At 44.8% G+C, this 13,575-nt stretch overlaps 3 protein-coding genes across 8 annotated transcripts; 2 read left to right on the top strand and 1 right to left on the bottom strand.

Moving 5' to 3' along the window:
• Positions 1-378: 378 nt before the first annotated feature.
• On the top strand, positions 379-6,162 carry LOC108614457 (uncharacterized). 4 transcript variants are annotated; one of them, XM_018008590.2, is made up of 5 exons: positions 379-1,539; positions 2,614-2,783; positions 2,843-2,905; positions 2,967-3,150; positions 3,212-6,162. In XM_018008590.2, the coding sequence occupies exons 1-5, from the start codon at positions 735-737 to the stop codon at positions 5,242-5,244; spliced, it is 3,255 nt and encodes a 1,084-aa protein (XP_017864079.1). In that variant the 5' UTR covers positions 379-734; the 3' UTR covers positions 5,245-6,162. The 4 variants fall into 4 exon arrangements, with proteins under 4 accessions (XP_017864079.1, XP_017864078.1, XP_017864081.1 ...); XM_018008589.2 differs by having other exon boundaries at positions 380-1,539; positions 3,209-6,162; XM_018008592.2 differs by lacking the exon at positions 379-1,539 and adding an exon at positions 2,023-2,512.
• On the bottom strand, positions 6,145-9,681 carry Cht2 (Chitinase 2). Of its 3 annotated transcripts, none has more exons than XM_018008593.2 (5): positions 9,491-9,681; positions 7,768-7,867; positions 7,535-7,699; positions 6,961-7,466; positions 6,145-6,891 (listed from the first exon to the last, which is right to left on the bottom strand). In XM_018008593.2, the coding sequence occupies exons 2-5, from the start codon at positions 7,853-7,855 to the stop codon at positions 6,226-6,228; spliced, it is 1,425 nt and encodes a 474-aa protein (XP_017864082.1). In that variant the 5' UTR covers positions 7,856-7,867; positions 9,491-9,681; the 3' UTR covers positions 6,145-6,225. The 3 variants fall into 3 exon arrangements, with proteins under 3 accessions (XP_017864082.1, XP_089325252.1, XP_089325253.1); XM_089469126.1 differs by lacking the exon at positions 9,491-9,681 and adding an exon at positions 8,841-9,162; XM_089469127.1 differs by lacking the exon at positions 9,491-9,681 and adding an exon at positions 7,976-8,736.
• A 321-nt stretch (positions 9,682-10,002) lies between these two features.
• LOC108614632 (DDB1- and CUL4-associated factor 8) lies at positions 10,003-13,574 on the top strand. The gene is made up of 6 exons (XM_018008840.2): positions 10,003-10,513; positions 10,581-11,214; positions 11,508-12,329; positions 12,389-12,531; positions 12,595-12,838; positions 12,905-13,574. Exons 1-6 carry the CDS (start codon positions 10,350-10,352, stop codon positions 13,247-13,249), a joined length of 2,352 nt encoding a protein of 783 aa, XP_017864329.1. The 5' UTR covers positions 10,003-10,349; the 3' UTR covers positions 13,250-13,574.
• The last annotated feature ends 1 nt before the right edge of the window (position 13,575 follows it).

Here is a 13,575-nt window from a genome sequence, read left to right as displayed (position 1 = left end):
AAGTGTAGAGATGTTGCTCAAACGGTGCGCTCTAGTGTGTAGTTATAACAACTTATGCTCAAAACTGCGTCCTCCCTCTCACATATGCGTGTGTGTGCGCGCGTGTAAAGGAGTGTGTTGCTATAATTGTATTCCGTTTCTTTCTATGAAGGTACGACTTCCACTTAAAGCAGCACTTGAACAAGTGTGGAACTATTGCTGCGCTCACTCCACGCTCTCTCTCTCTTTCTCTCTTTGGCTGTATACTGAATATTGGGTAATATTGAGTGCTTTCACAGCTCCTGTTTGAGCTGCGTTCTCTAATTCGTGAATGTATTGACTCATGCTCAAGCTGAGTTCTTTTTCTCTCCGCACTCAATGGCAATCCTCTCACGATCGCTAGCGAAAAGCCACAGTCATCGCTCAACTTTAGTCGCGTTCGTTTCGTTCCGCCGAGTTGTTGCGGTTTGAGTTGTCGTTGTTGTTGTTGTTGTTGCGCCTTTTTTGTTTATGTTAATTCGATCGTGTTCGCTATTTATTTATTTGGTTTGGATTATGCCGCATTGGCAATAAATTTTGGTCAATTTATTGTGCACGAAATTGAAATCGCAAAAGTTCCTTCCCACAGTCATCATGGACGGACATACCTGATACCTGTGTTTGTTTCTTTCTGAGAGTGGAAGGCATTTATTAAGCGTTTGCAGCTATAAAGGGTCAAACCGGTTTAGTTTAGCCAGTTGCCCAGTTATTCAGTCATGGATATTGCTGCGGACACAAGCACAGCTTCCATCTCGGCTTCCCTGCAACGTGTTGCTTCACAGTCGAGTCTCGTCCAGGCTGCAGCGCCTCATCATTATCATTATATACAATATCCGGCTCAATATCTGCAACAACAGCAGCAACAGCCGCAGCAGCAATGTCAGTGCCCCTGTTCCTGTGGAAGAGCCACAGCAATTCAGCAACAGCCGCCGCATCAGCAGCAGCCTCAGCATCAAAATGCTTCCATGGCTGTCGCGGTGCTCGTCCATCAGCAGACCTCAACGTCGACAGCCACATCGACACCTGTCCAGCAGGTGGGAGTGAAGGCTCAGTCGGCACAATCTCTGCTCAATCACTCCTACCAAGCCCTGCCCAACGAGGAAAATCACAATTTGCCCTTTGACAGCTCGACTCTCAGCTCTCCGCGCTGCGAATGTGATCTCGAGTGCAGCTGTGGTGCCAATAGCATCTCCGTCTCCATCTCGCAGCAGCAGCACAAGCGTAGCCTCCTCGCAGATGCGATGCTCGGCGCCGATGAGATAACGGTCAGTGAATCGGACAATAACAGCACCATGATTAAGAAGAAGAAGCCACGAAATGCGAACAACATAGCGGATCAGTTGCCAGCCAAGACGGACAGCTGCAATGACATCTACCATGACACGGAGCTCGAAGCGGGTGCAGCTGCGGCAGCTTCCTCTGCTGGTGGACGCGCCAAATCTCAAGGCTTGGATGATCATCGTCCGCCACTGCCGCCACGCCCACCTCCCAGGCCAAGGAGTAATGCCAACGGTTCCATTGGTGAGTAATGCATGGAAAATGTGCGAAGAAGAAGAACTGAGTCTTATAAGGTATAGGGTATCTTTCAGTCATATGTATTACATCCTTATTCGCTACTCTGTAGGTTATGGTTATCTTCTACTCATTCATGTTTACAGTAAGACTTTGAGTAATGCATTCACATACGAATATTCGTAGTTTCAAATCCTTTCCGTAAATAGCTATCCATGGCGAAATTCTAGCTCATCTCCTATCTTTTAGCTGATTATAGGTTATTTAATGGGCAGCCATTCACACATGAATTTTTATAGTTTACCATTTACTAGAACTGTCTCTACGTATCATCGTAGCCATATGAAAAAACAGCATCCGCTCGGGTAAAGCTACCTCATCTACGAGTTCGACGCCTGCGCAATCTCTCTCTATATCTCATTCTCTCTCATTCTCTTCGGAGTTCCCTTGGGAGACATCCGTGATTGCAGCGGGGTTGGTTGGTTGTTTGGCTTGGTAACTGTGTGAATGTCAGTACGGAATCGGAATTGGAATTGTAGTTGACATCGTTTCGCAACTGCAACGCACGCTCCGTCTGGGGCGCAGCTTCCGCGTCTCCCATTCGCCATCTCCCAGCAGTCAAAGTTCGCGCAGCTGCCCAGTTGAGGCATCTGAAACGGACTTGTGTGTAGATATTTTTTCGAGAAGTGAAGGAAAAAAAAAAAATATTCATCTATGTATACAAATAAAACGGCGTATATAGTATATATATACAGAATGCAAAACAAAATAAACGTTTAGGCAATTGCGAGATGCTAAAAGTGAAAGAGTTTTAAGAAAGTTTCGATTGAACAGCTGCAAGAGACGGGAGTAATCGACTAGCTAGTCAACATGCATGGCTATCCCGTGATGCAGTTCGTGCAGTATAGCATGCCCACGCCGTGCACCTGGGTGCCAGCGCCACCAACCGCAGCTGAAGCACATCATCATCGTGGCTCAATGGGTTAGAGGATTACTACAATAATTTCCAATGTGTTTATATATCTGAAACCCTTTTTCACTCTTCCTCTCTCTTTCTCTTTCTCTTTCTCTTTCTCTACTCAGCTCATCGTCCTGGTGCTGGCATTAAGAAGTATGTGGTGTGGTGCCTCATCTGCGGTGGCTTCAGCTGCCTCCTGGGCGTTCTCTTCCTGGGCGTCTACTTCTTGTTGCATTCGTATACCATAACCGTGGGCAACTTTGAAACTGTGCCCACTTTTGTGCCCGCCACACTGGTAAGTCGAAGCTGATTGATCCATCCAGATATCTATACGCATATATATTAACTTTACAGCTCATTCTGACGGGTGTTTGCATCATGAGTCTGGCGCGTCGTCGGAATCGTTATAGCTATTTGGTAAGTAGACGCTTGCTCAATCTTAATCCTATCTTCAATTTCCACTTTCTCACTCTACTAGATCAAGCTATCAGGTGCTTGTGGTTTAGTCTCGGCTTTAACCTGCGCCCTGGTCACCGTCACCACGACGGTGCTCCACATGAGCCGACTGCAGGCGTTGCGTGAATGCGAATACGCTCAGAAGACGCGCACCTGCACCTGCTACTCGGATCTGATTGAGTCCCAGGTGGATCGTGTGGACAAAGGTAAGAATGATATATACTCCATTTGGCAGTCCACTAACTCCAGCCCAATCTCTTTCAGAAGGTGTGCGTCTGGTCTTTGATTCGCTCTCCGACTGTGGAGTCGTCCATGGCTCGCTCTACTCGTGTCTGCGCGCCATTTTTGGACTCTCTGTGGCTGGAGTCCTGATTGCCGTGTTCAGCTGCATGCTGGTCTATCAGCTGCTCAGCCATGAGCGCAAGAAGATGTACTGGGAGCAGCTGGAGCTGCGCTGTCGTTCGTTGTATGCCACACAGGCACCGCCTCCGCCCCATAGTCTAAGTGCACCGGGGCGCATGCTCAATTGTCGTTGCTGTGAGCAGTGCCACGCCCATCGGCAACTGACAAACTCCTATCCCTGGGATGAGGCCAGCGCAGCTGCCGCAGCAGCAGCCGTAGCAGCAGGAGCAGGAGTTGGTCCTGGCGCGGAGCAACGTTTCTGGACCGCGCAGCCACCGGGGAACTTTTACTCACCCAATCCGGGTGGCGGCGGCGAGGAAGCACTCAGTGGCTGTCGCAATGGGCGCAGCGGCTGGAGCTGGCCGCGAATGCCTTGGCAACGCACAACGCCGGATGCGACACGTAGATTTCGACAAGCCGCAGCCAGTCCGGACTCGCAATATGGATTCAGTTCAGCGACAGCTGTAGCCGATGGCAATCAGATGTTGATTGAGGAACCTGTGGTGGCATTGGCTACATTGCCCTACGGCGTCTGGGGTCCTCCACCGCCGTACAGTGATCCCAATAGTCCAGCTAGACGGGGGTACTATCAATATCTTCAAGCGGTCAATCCCGCCATGCCACAGCAGTTGCAGCAGCATCAACAACAGCAGCAGCAGCAACAGCAACAGTTGCAGTTGCAACAGGAGCAGCAAATGCCTCAACAATCGGTTCAGTCAGCCACACTGGAGCGCATGGACAATCTAAGTGTTGGTGGAGGAGGCGGCGGGTGCACTACATCATCTGTCACTGGCTACAAGGCCAAAGCTGTTGGCCACGCGGAATACGAGAATACGCACTCGGACAGCGATGGCTGCAATGGTTGGAGGGAACGCGATCGTTGCTCCAACACCTTGCCCACGCGCAAGCTGAAGAAGCGTATCGAGGCCGGCGCCAAGAGCATTGGGCCACAGAATACGCAAAACAGCAGCCAGCAGAGACCAAATGTCCAGCAGGTGTTTGCCAAACAGGAGCCAGCCGAGGAGGAGGAGGAAGAGGAAGAGCAGATGCAGGCACAACCACCAGCTGTCAATGGGGTGGAGAACAATGGCTACCAGGACTCCAACGGAGCTATTGCCAAGGGCCAGGAAGCTGCCGAATCGGAGGTCTATTTCGCAGATGTGAGCAGCTGCTGCAATGAGAACTACTATCATCAACCACATCAACAGCCTCACCAGCATCACCATCAGCACAGCAACTGTAGCAGTAATCAAAGCGGCAGCAACAACAACAACGAGGATTATCTAGCGCAACGTTTTGGCCGAAGGGAGCACTCGATCCGGAGTCGCTTGCCCATACCACAAGCACGACTCGAGGATGACTACGAGAGCTCCAATCTAAATATACCAACGCTCAAGAGCGCCGCCTTGGATCAGCAGCAACAGCAACTGCAGAAGGATATCTCTCGGCAAAGTATGTGCTCTGTGGAATCTGAGGCTAAAACGGAGTTCACAGATCTGTCGCCATCGACGCCTTGCGATGGTGGATTGCAGCAGCTGCCGCCGCCCCCTGCCAATTTTGCCAGCGATCCACCTGCCGCGCAGTCAACGACTGCCAACTTTGTGGCCTCGTTTCCCTACTCATCGGAATCGCAGTGTCTGGAGGCACATCGGCGCTCGACAAAAAATATACACGAGCTATTGCTGGCTGGGAATGGCACTAGCAACGATTCCATTCACGCTCCTGCCCACTATGAGATAATCAACGATCGCTATCAGCTGCAACGCTCGGCTGCCGGCAGCAGCAAGCAGCACAAATCCAAATCGAAGAGTCGTTCGAGAGAGCATTTGGAAATCTATGAAGGTAACCGTTGTCCGGGCGCCGAACGCACCGATTGGTCCGAAGGTAAACGTTTGTGAGACGAAATTGAAGTTTTCGTCTAGGTTTCATAAACAACACTCACACTCATACACACACGTCTACACTTTGCTGACTTGCTTATGATTTGTGAAATGATTGCCATCCAAAATGAAGTCGAATACAATTCTATTCGATCTCTACGTAAGCTTAGTATTTCTCTCCCACGCGCTCTATGTTCCATGTCTTCTATGTTCCTGCTTCCCGCGTTTAATCACATAGCTTCAATTGAGGCGAGCACACACCCACACATTCACAGTTAACTCTCTTGCCTATGATTTGTAAACAGATCCTGGCATATGCATACATATGTATGTATGTAATGTTTGCCATCCATAATGAACTCGAGTACAGATATTTTCGATCTCTAAATGAGCTCAATCTCTATCTCTCTTTCTCTCTTTACTTCTCTGTCTTTGGCCCGTTTTACACTAAGGTCCATGCGGCCATCAACTATGCTTTAACTTGACATTTTTACGTAGCACACAAGTACTTCTTATATAGTAAATAATATATCTATACATAAATCATATTGTAGTTTGTATTGAATGTTGACACTGTAGCATTGGTATTCTATGAAAATATTAAACAAATTATGTTGCTTACTTGTGTATTTAAATAGCTCACACAATCCGATACATAAATGCATATTTATACAAACACACACGAAAATATATATTATATATATATAAATAGTTGGTTAAACGTTAGATTGCAAGTTAAATTTATAACATAAAATGTACACATTAATAGTCTAATATGGCAGCTATTTTACAAAATAACAGTTAAAGTTGAATCGAAAAAGTCGATAAGCAACGAGGGCTGCAGCATAAGGTAGCGCACCTATCGATGTTTTGCGCACAAGTATCGAAGCGTGCTCAATTTGAAAATATATAAAATCATTTGTTTAAAATTAATAATATTGACATTTTATTATTTGGGGAACAAACATATAATAAAAACTAAGGCACCTGGTGGACTTTTCAATGTGTTAGACTGTGTAGCAATACGCAAACAGAGCTGAGCATTAAACTTACACTAATTAAAGATGCTGCGGCATTTTTGCCATGGGGTATTTCATTTTCGGAGTCATCTGGTATTACGACCTCATCGGCAGCCAATTCCTCTAGCGCAAGTGTGGTGGCCTCATTGATGGTTCGCAACAAAGGATAATTTTGATTTAGTCTTCTTGGTGCATTTTTCACATATTTAAAATCTGCATAGGTGTCCTCGTCCACTTCACATCTGCCAAGGAAGTCATCCGTGTCCACGGACCACACCATAACGCCGGCCAATCGCTTCATCATAGCAAACTTTACTTTATTAGCGATGGATCGTGAACTATCGAAGGAGACAACATTCACGTCCTGCGTGAAAACATTGCGCTCAGAGCGAGCAATCATTTGACTAGTTTCGGCGTCCCAGTTGGTTGTCCACCCGGAGGTCTTGTTGCTTAATATATCGCAGATTTCATTGTACCCTAGGAAACCATCCTCGCGTGTGAATGGACCACGAAAGCCAATGCCATCGCTGGCATCATTTACCTTGCCCTCAGCAGCAGTCTTAAACGTGCGTCCATAGAAGGGCAGACCCAAGACTAGCTTTGAGGGCGGAGCACCCAGCTTCAATAGATAGTCAATGGTAAATTGCTGCAAATAAACAATAATGACAATAAATATATATCTATATTAAAATGAATAACTCATTTGTATAGCTACCACACTCAATGGATCATCGGCTGGAGCTGTTAACGGTGCATTGTAACCAATTTTTTTGTCCCAGCTGCCATGGTAGTCGTAGCACATGATATGCAGGTAATCGAGATACCTCGATATTTGGCGCACATCGTAAGCTTGATCGATGACATTCTTAGCAGCTCCAATAGCCGAGCTTAAGAGCAGGCCATAATTATCGAATTCCTCTCGCAACGCCTTTGTCAGGGCGACGAAATTTTCGCGATCTTGTGGACTGCCACCGCGTTGCGTCGGATACTCCCAGTCCAAATCGAGGCCATCGAAATTGTATTTTCGCACAAAACCGGAAACCTGTTTCACGAAATGCTCGCGCTGTTGCGCATTGGCCACTAGCCTCGAATAGTTCTTCGAGCCCTCATTCCAGCCGCCAATGGCCAAGCTGACCTTCAGATGCGGATGGCTGCTCTTCAAGCTTGTTAAACGCTCATAGCCGCCCTTGCCATACTCCTCTTGCAAGTCCTGCCACGGATCTAAAACACAGATGTCGCATTGCTAATTTGCATATTGTGTTCGTATAAACAATAAATAATTATACTACCTAACGATTTGATGGACGCTTGGGTGATATCGAGACCCGCAAAGGCATACACGGCATGGGTGCAAAGGTTCGCATCGAAGTTCTCGATGGAATAGGCACCTTGGCCAGGTCTATAGACAGCCCAGGTGGATATGTAGCAAACAACCACCTTATTGTGTGTGGGTCCTGCAAGCATGAAAATAACAAATTGTTAAGTCTAGCCACCCTTTGTGGTCTACCGCAAAAGCACGCACCTGTCTTAGCCGCAACGGAAGCCAAAAATATGGCCAGCAAAAGCGACAGCAGCGCCTGCTTATAAACTCCACCTCCTCTCAGCAGCATTTCCAAGATCAACTGAAAAAAATATAAAAATCACAAATTGAGTGGGCGCAGCTTAAGCGAACTGCATGCATGCATATGTATAACTGTCAAGCTGTAAAGAAAATTGTAGCTAAGAAATACTTTTAATTAAGCTCAATTAAGTCGCCTTTTAATTGAGTCTCCCTCTGCAGCCAGCAGAAAAGTGAAAGGCAACGAGAATCTTGCATGCACTGGCTCTCCGAGTGAATCATCCGGGCAGAATCAAGATTTTATAATAAACTGGACAACTGTATTTATTAATGAGGTAAAAATAAGTGGCTTTTCGAGTTGACTTCTTTTAGCTTGCATTCGTTTATACCCCGCATTGAAGCGTTCAGAATGGGTAAATTGATTTTTATGGAAGAGGCTGTGAGCATAACTATTCTTTTAGTTATTTACAGGGTATTTGATAGTCTTCTAGACCATGCAACGTACAGTCTCTTCCTAATATTTATGAAGTTAACTTTAATAGATCTATTTACTCAAGTTCTCTAGGGTATGTGCTGGTCAACCACTAGCGAATATCTCACAATGCTCGTTTGTTTCTTTTTAGTACCGTATTCTTTTCTAGGGTATCTGACAGCCAATCCCTTGCGAGTATCCCACTCTCCCTTGCTTCTTCTACGCACTTGTATGGATATTTCACCATCCTGCCTGACTAGCCAATAAAACAAAAACAAATATTACAAGAACGTGGGCCGTGAAACCTGATTCTCAACTTTCGCTCGTGCACCCCTTAAAAATTCATCGAGGTGGAGTCTTATGGGCAGCCGGCATTAAATGCATACGAATCCAACCGAGTATGATTCATTCATTGCCGAGCCAAATGCTTAAGGTAACGGGTCAAACATTTTATGACATCTATAGAGAATAGGTGATTCGCCTCGCAGCTAGACAACAGCAAATTGCTATCAGTTTTATTTTCTTGAACAAAAAACATCAATTTGACTGCTGATAAGGGAAATACATGGCATAAATATGCACTTGCAAGAAACAACAAGGTAGAATTCATGATACGCCTTGTAATTTTTGTACGTTTCCTTTTGTTTTGACTGAAAACCGGAATCAGCTTCTTCACATTATCGAGGCACAGAAAAACAACAAGAGCAATAAAAGCCACAAAGCAACTGCGCGTATCATGCGAATGCGAAAACAAAATCGAAAACCGAGAGGAAAAAACCAGATCGCAACTCCAAGAGTACTGCGGAACTGCAAATTAATTCGCTCAACTTTTCGTTTGGAGTTGAAATGCGATGCGTAACGAAATTGAGAGGAGCAAACAAGATCACAAATCCAAGAACTTGAAATGAATTCGCTCAAATTTCTTCACTTGAGCTACGCCTGCGCCCCAGTCACGCATTAATATATGTATGTATGGATGTATGTATGTATATACATACATATGTACATATGTATGCATGTGCGTGGAAAGCTAATTAGCACTAAAAACAACTTCAACTTCAACTTTTAAGAGAAACACAGTCACTTGACTACGGCACTTGATATTCCGAAATGCTTGGGAGTAACGTGCACAGCATATTCAAGACGGAAGAAAACATTTTATATGTACACTTTATGTTTATGCATGTCTTAAATGATTGTATAAGATTTACGTACAATATAACTTTATTGCTGCAAGACGTTTTTTCTTATTTCTTACACTTCCAGACAAACGCGTCGTCCGCTGTGACACCGTTGCCGACGCGTTGTTACCAATAACTAAACTGCTCGAGCTGGCACAGCGGACTCATTGTGAATTCAAACTCAGACATAAAAACCAGTCAAGCCGAACTACCAGCCCAGCCAGAAGAGCGAGCTCTCAAGTCTAAGAGTCAAAGACTAACTTCGTACGCTCTGAATATTGAAGCAGTATTGAAGCAGAAGAGAGGAGAAGAGACAACTGCAAAGCGCATTAACATCACGCAAATTGTGAACAAGATATATAGATTATAAGCTGTTTTCATAGTGCGTTTTATTACGCTAATCAATGTAAAAGCATAAGTAAAAATTATTTTTATTCGAATTTATTTTGAATTTAGCACACACAAATACCATTTCATATTTGGCGCACTATGTACTTATCGATATTGATTAATAATACACATCGCTGTGGTATCGTAATCGTAATCGTAAATGAACTCCGTAATCCATCACTAGTTGCACAAAAATAAAATACGAAATAATATTTTTGTTTATAAAGCTAAGAACTTCAAAAATGATTGTACAAAATTTGTTATGAAGTTTTATTTGAATTTAGTACACCCGAAGAAAACAGAACAATACAAATAAAGTTGTCGTTGTCGATTAATTCTTGGACCAACTACTTACGCATCCCTGAGCTATCGTAGTTCTTGGTGTTGGCCATTTCCCATCACCGCTTAAAACATAAACAATCGTCTTAATTTCTGCTGCGTACACAAGAAAAATTGCAGGTGTTTAAGATAAATGCACATAATCCACACACTTAAATTGTATAATGGACGTTGAACCTGAGGAAGTGTGTGGTTCGGACTCGGCAACAGCCTGCAAGCGCCAAAAGCGTACCAACTCCAAAGATGAAGACGAATATGAAAATGGAGAAGAAGGAGCACCACAATCAGAAACGGCAACTGGATCAAAAGTGGATCCCATTTTGATTGGGTAAGTGAACTAGAAAATTATAGTTTTTTACTGACACATAATTAATCGATTTTTACACCGTCTGCAGCTATGAGGGAAACGAGACCAGCCCCAGCAAAAACAACAACAATAAGAATATGAATAATGAAATCGAATTTGAAGCAAGCAGCCAGGAACAGAAGCCGGATGAGCCGATAAAAACAGTCGAGAACTCAGCAAACGCTGCAGTCGACGAAACTTCAGGCGATGGGGCAGGAGCTGAGCGCAACAGTTCTCCATCGCGAGAGCTTCTCTGCTCAATCAATAACATGTTGCACAACTCTTCGGATGAAACACCGGCAGCTTCTGAGGTCTCTTGTCCTGATCCTTCACTGGTGACATCGACCAGGCGCAGTGTCGTTGATGATGAAGAAGATGCGTCGGCGAATACCGATTCCAATTTGCGTGTATTTCGTCGATCAGTACGACAACGTAATCGCACTTATCGCCACTCGGAAAACTTGGACGCTAGCAGTGACAGTGATCATCAGTCTAATGAAAACAACAACAGCGAGCTCAATAATACGGATGTGGATAACAATGGTGGTGATGAAATCGCCGATCATGCAGCACCTACGGATGATGAATCTCGTTCCCAGGGAGGTCACGATGAAAGTAGTTCGGGGTCGAGCGTTGCCTTTTGGAATCGCTATTACACATCCAGCAATGAGGAAAACGATTCCGTAAGTCAAGTAAAACTTCTCTTTAAATATTCTTTGAATGGCTCGACAATTTCTATTAATTGTACATCATATGTGCGTTGAAAAACTGCAATATACACATTGATAGACATTCGTTTTAATTGTCAAAGTAGTATCGAAATATTATAAAACAAAAGCATTCAGTCGTATTAGTAGAATTGCAAGCAATATCTCTATACGGATAGAATTATATATTATCATTTATAAACAAAATGTTTTTATACGTAAGTTGATTATAGATTATGGCGTATTTCTATTATCTTTCTTGTCTGCAGGATGATGAATACACTGAGGCGGCGGCGAATGTTGCCGATAAGGCCCAAGTAGAGGCTGCAGTGAACAAAGTCATGGGTAAACCGAAGCCCGCCTATAATTGGAACTTTGCCCAGGAGCTGATGCAAAGGGAGCATAACCTTTTCAATCGCATCGATTGGCGTGGTGGACAAACCTCATCGCAGAGCTTTGGCCAGGGCTACTACGCAACCAGACAGGTGGTTGAGCGAATGAAATTAGTGGATGCCTTGAACTTGCATCGTTGCTGTGTCAACTGCTTGAGCTTTAATCGCACGGGAGACATGATCTGCTCGGGCTCCGATGATCTGTACATCATTATTTGGGACTGGGCGAAGGGCAAAGCGCGCCACAACTTCAGATCGGGCCATAGTTTGAATATATTCCAAACCAAGTTCATTGATAGCGTCGGCTGCCTGGACATCGTCTCCTCCAGTCGTGATGGTCAAGTGAGACGCGCTGTAATCCCGCCATCCGGCAGCAGCAGCACCAAGACAACTCGACTCTATAACCACAATGATGCTGTGCATAAGTTGGTTGTCGTTCCACAGAGTCGTCATGAAATCATGAGCGCTGGAGAGGATGCTGCAGTAAAACACTTTGATCTGCGCAGCAATGAGTGTTCGACCATGCTGCGCTGCATCTCCAGCGAGGACAATAGACGTGTACGTCTCTTCAGCATTGCTCATCATCCCTATATGCCAGAGTTTTGTGTTAGCGGGTCCGATGACAAGCTGCGCGTCTATGACAAACGCAATTTGAACTCCAAACCTGTGCACGAAATGACGCCCGGGGACTTGAAAGATGTGAGATGTGTGCATCTTTAAAAGATCCAGTTAACTTATCAGTACTCTTTTTTTTTTAGGTAAAGATCACGCAGATTACCTGCGCTGTGTACAATCACAGCGGCAGCGAGATACTTGCTTCCTACAGCGATGCGGGCATTTATCTCTATGACAGTCGCAATTATAAGGAAGGCGAATTTCTCCACAGCTATGAAGGGCACATGTAACTATAATGTTAACAAATAGAAGGAGCAAAATCATATTCAATAATTCTTTTATCCACTAGTAATAGCCGCACCATTAAGGGTGTCAACTTCTTTGGCCCACACTCCGAATATATCATCAGCGGCAGTGATTGTGGCAACATTTTCTTCTGGGACAAAAACACCGAAGCAGTGATGAACTTTGTAAAAGGCGATCATGCGGGCGTAGTCAATTGTCTGGAACAGCATCCCTGGATGCCAGTGCTGGCGACATCTGGACTAGATCACAATGTCAAGATTTGGGCACCAAGTGGTCAACCAGAAGCTGTAAGTGGCTGGCATAGCATAGCACATTAAGGATTGCTGATTAGTTAATTTTGTTTATTGTTGCAGGAGGTGCCTCGCATGGATGCTTTGAAGGAAACGCTCCAGCGTAACTTCAAACGCAGCATTATGGATGTAGGCGACTTTGATATCAACCAGATACATTATTTCATAAGACAGCTTATAGAACCAAGGCGCAATGCGTCCGGTGCTGGTGTACAGCTTCCACGGAATACTCTATTCAGCAGCAGCAGTAGCAGTAGCAGCAGCAGCAGCAGCAGCAATATCAGCTTGAGTCCTAGAAATATTGTAACTGGAGCTCAACAGCAGGAGCAGCAGCGACGTCGACGAGGCAGTCAGCCAAATAGCTCTGATGAGGGTCATGCCGATGTTCTGGGCTGTCGCTCCCAATGATAGAAGAATAACACCCCATCATGATTACTATCATCATTATTAGCAGTAGCAGTAGAAGGAGCAACATTGTCATTAATCCAAAGTCTACACTACGTATTTTCTTGACTTGATTCATGGGGCTTCTAAAGTCCCGGTGAGCAAGCAAATGCATGTGTTTTTCTCTTTTTTATATTTTCGTGTTGGCTCTACGTCTTATTCTTGTTTAAAGCGTTTCAAATGCTGTGAATATATATATTTATATATGTATATTATACGAATAAGAGCGCGCATATTCTAATTTCAAAAGTACGTCTAATAAATATAAAAACAAGCAGTGAAACACCTAC

The sequence above is a fragment of the Drosophila arizonae genome, chromosome 4 (genome assembly GCF_054131065.1).
Source record: "Drosophila arizonae isolate 15081-1271.41 chromosome 4, UAZ_ARI_1.0, whole genome shotgun sequence".
In the NCBI taxonomy this organism is placed as follows: Eukaryota; Metazoa; Arthropoda; class Insecta; order Diptera; family Drosophilidae; genus Drosophila; species Drosophila arizonae.
The sequence above is the reverse complement of the archived record's forward strand: the minus strand, read 5'-3'. Positions and strand labels throughout refer to the sequence as shown.

Bases quoted from the DNA above. Each gene is read 5' to 3' on its own strand.
- LOC108614457 (XM_018008589.2), top strand. From the start codon at position 735: ATGGATATTGCTGCGGACACAAGCACAGCTTCCATCTCGGCTTCCCTG. The intron at 1,540-2,613 runs GTGAGTAATGCA...TTCTCTACTCAG, and splicing joins TAATGCCAACGGTTCCATTG to CTCATCGTCCTGGTGCTGGC. The intron at 3,151-3,208 runs GTAAGAATGATA...AATCTCTTTCAG, and splicing joins GGTGGATCGTGTGGACAAAG to AAGGTGTGCGTCTGGTCTTT.
- Cht2 (XM_089469126.1), bottom strand. From the start codon at position 8,885: ATGAATTCTACCTTGTTGTTTCTTGCAAGTGCATATTTATGCCAT. The intron at 7,467-7,534 runs GTAGTATAATTA...TCTGTGTTTTAG, and splicing joins AGCGTCCATCAAATCGTTAG to ATCCGTGGCAGGACTTGCAA. The intron at 6,892-6,960 runs GTAGCTATACAA...GTTTATTTGCAG, and splicing joins CCGATGATCCATTGAGTGTG to CAATTTACCATTGACTATCT.
- LOC108614632 (XM_018008840.2), top strand. From the start codon at position 10,350: ATGGACGTTGAACCTGAGGAAGTGTGTGGTTCGGACTCGGCAACAGCC. The intron at 12,330-12,388 runs GTGAGATGTGTG...TTTTTTTTTTAG, and splicing joins CGCCCGGGGACTTGAAAGAT to GTAAAGATCACGCAGATTAC. The intron at 12,839-12,904 runs GTAAGTGGCTGG...TTATTGTTGCAG, and splicing joins CAAGTGGTCAACCAGAAGCT to GAGGTGCCTCGCATGGATGC.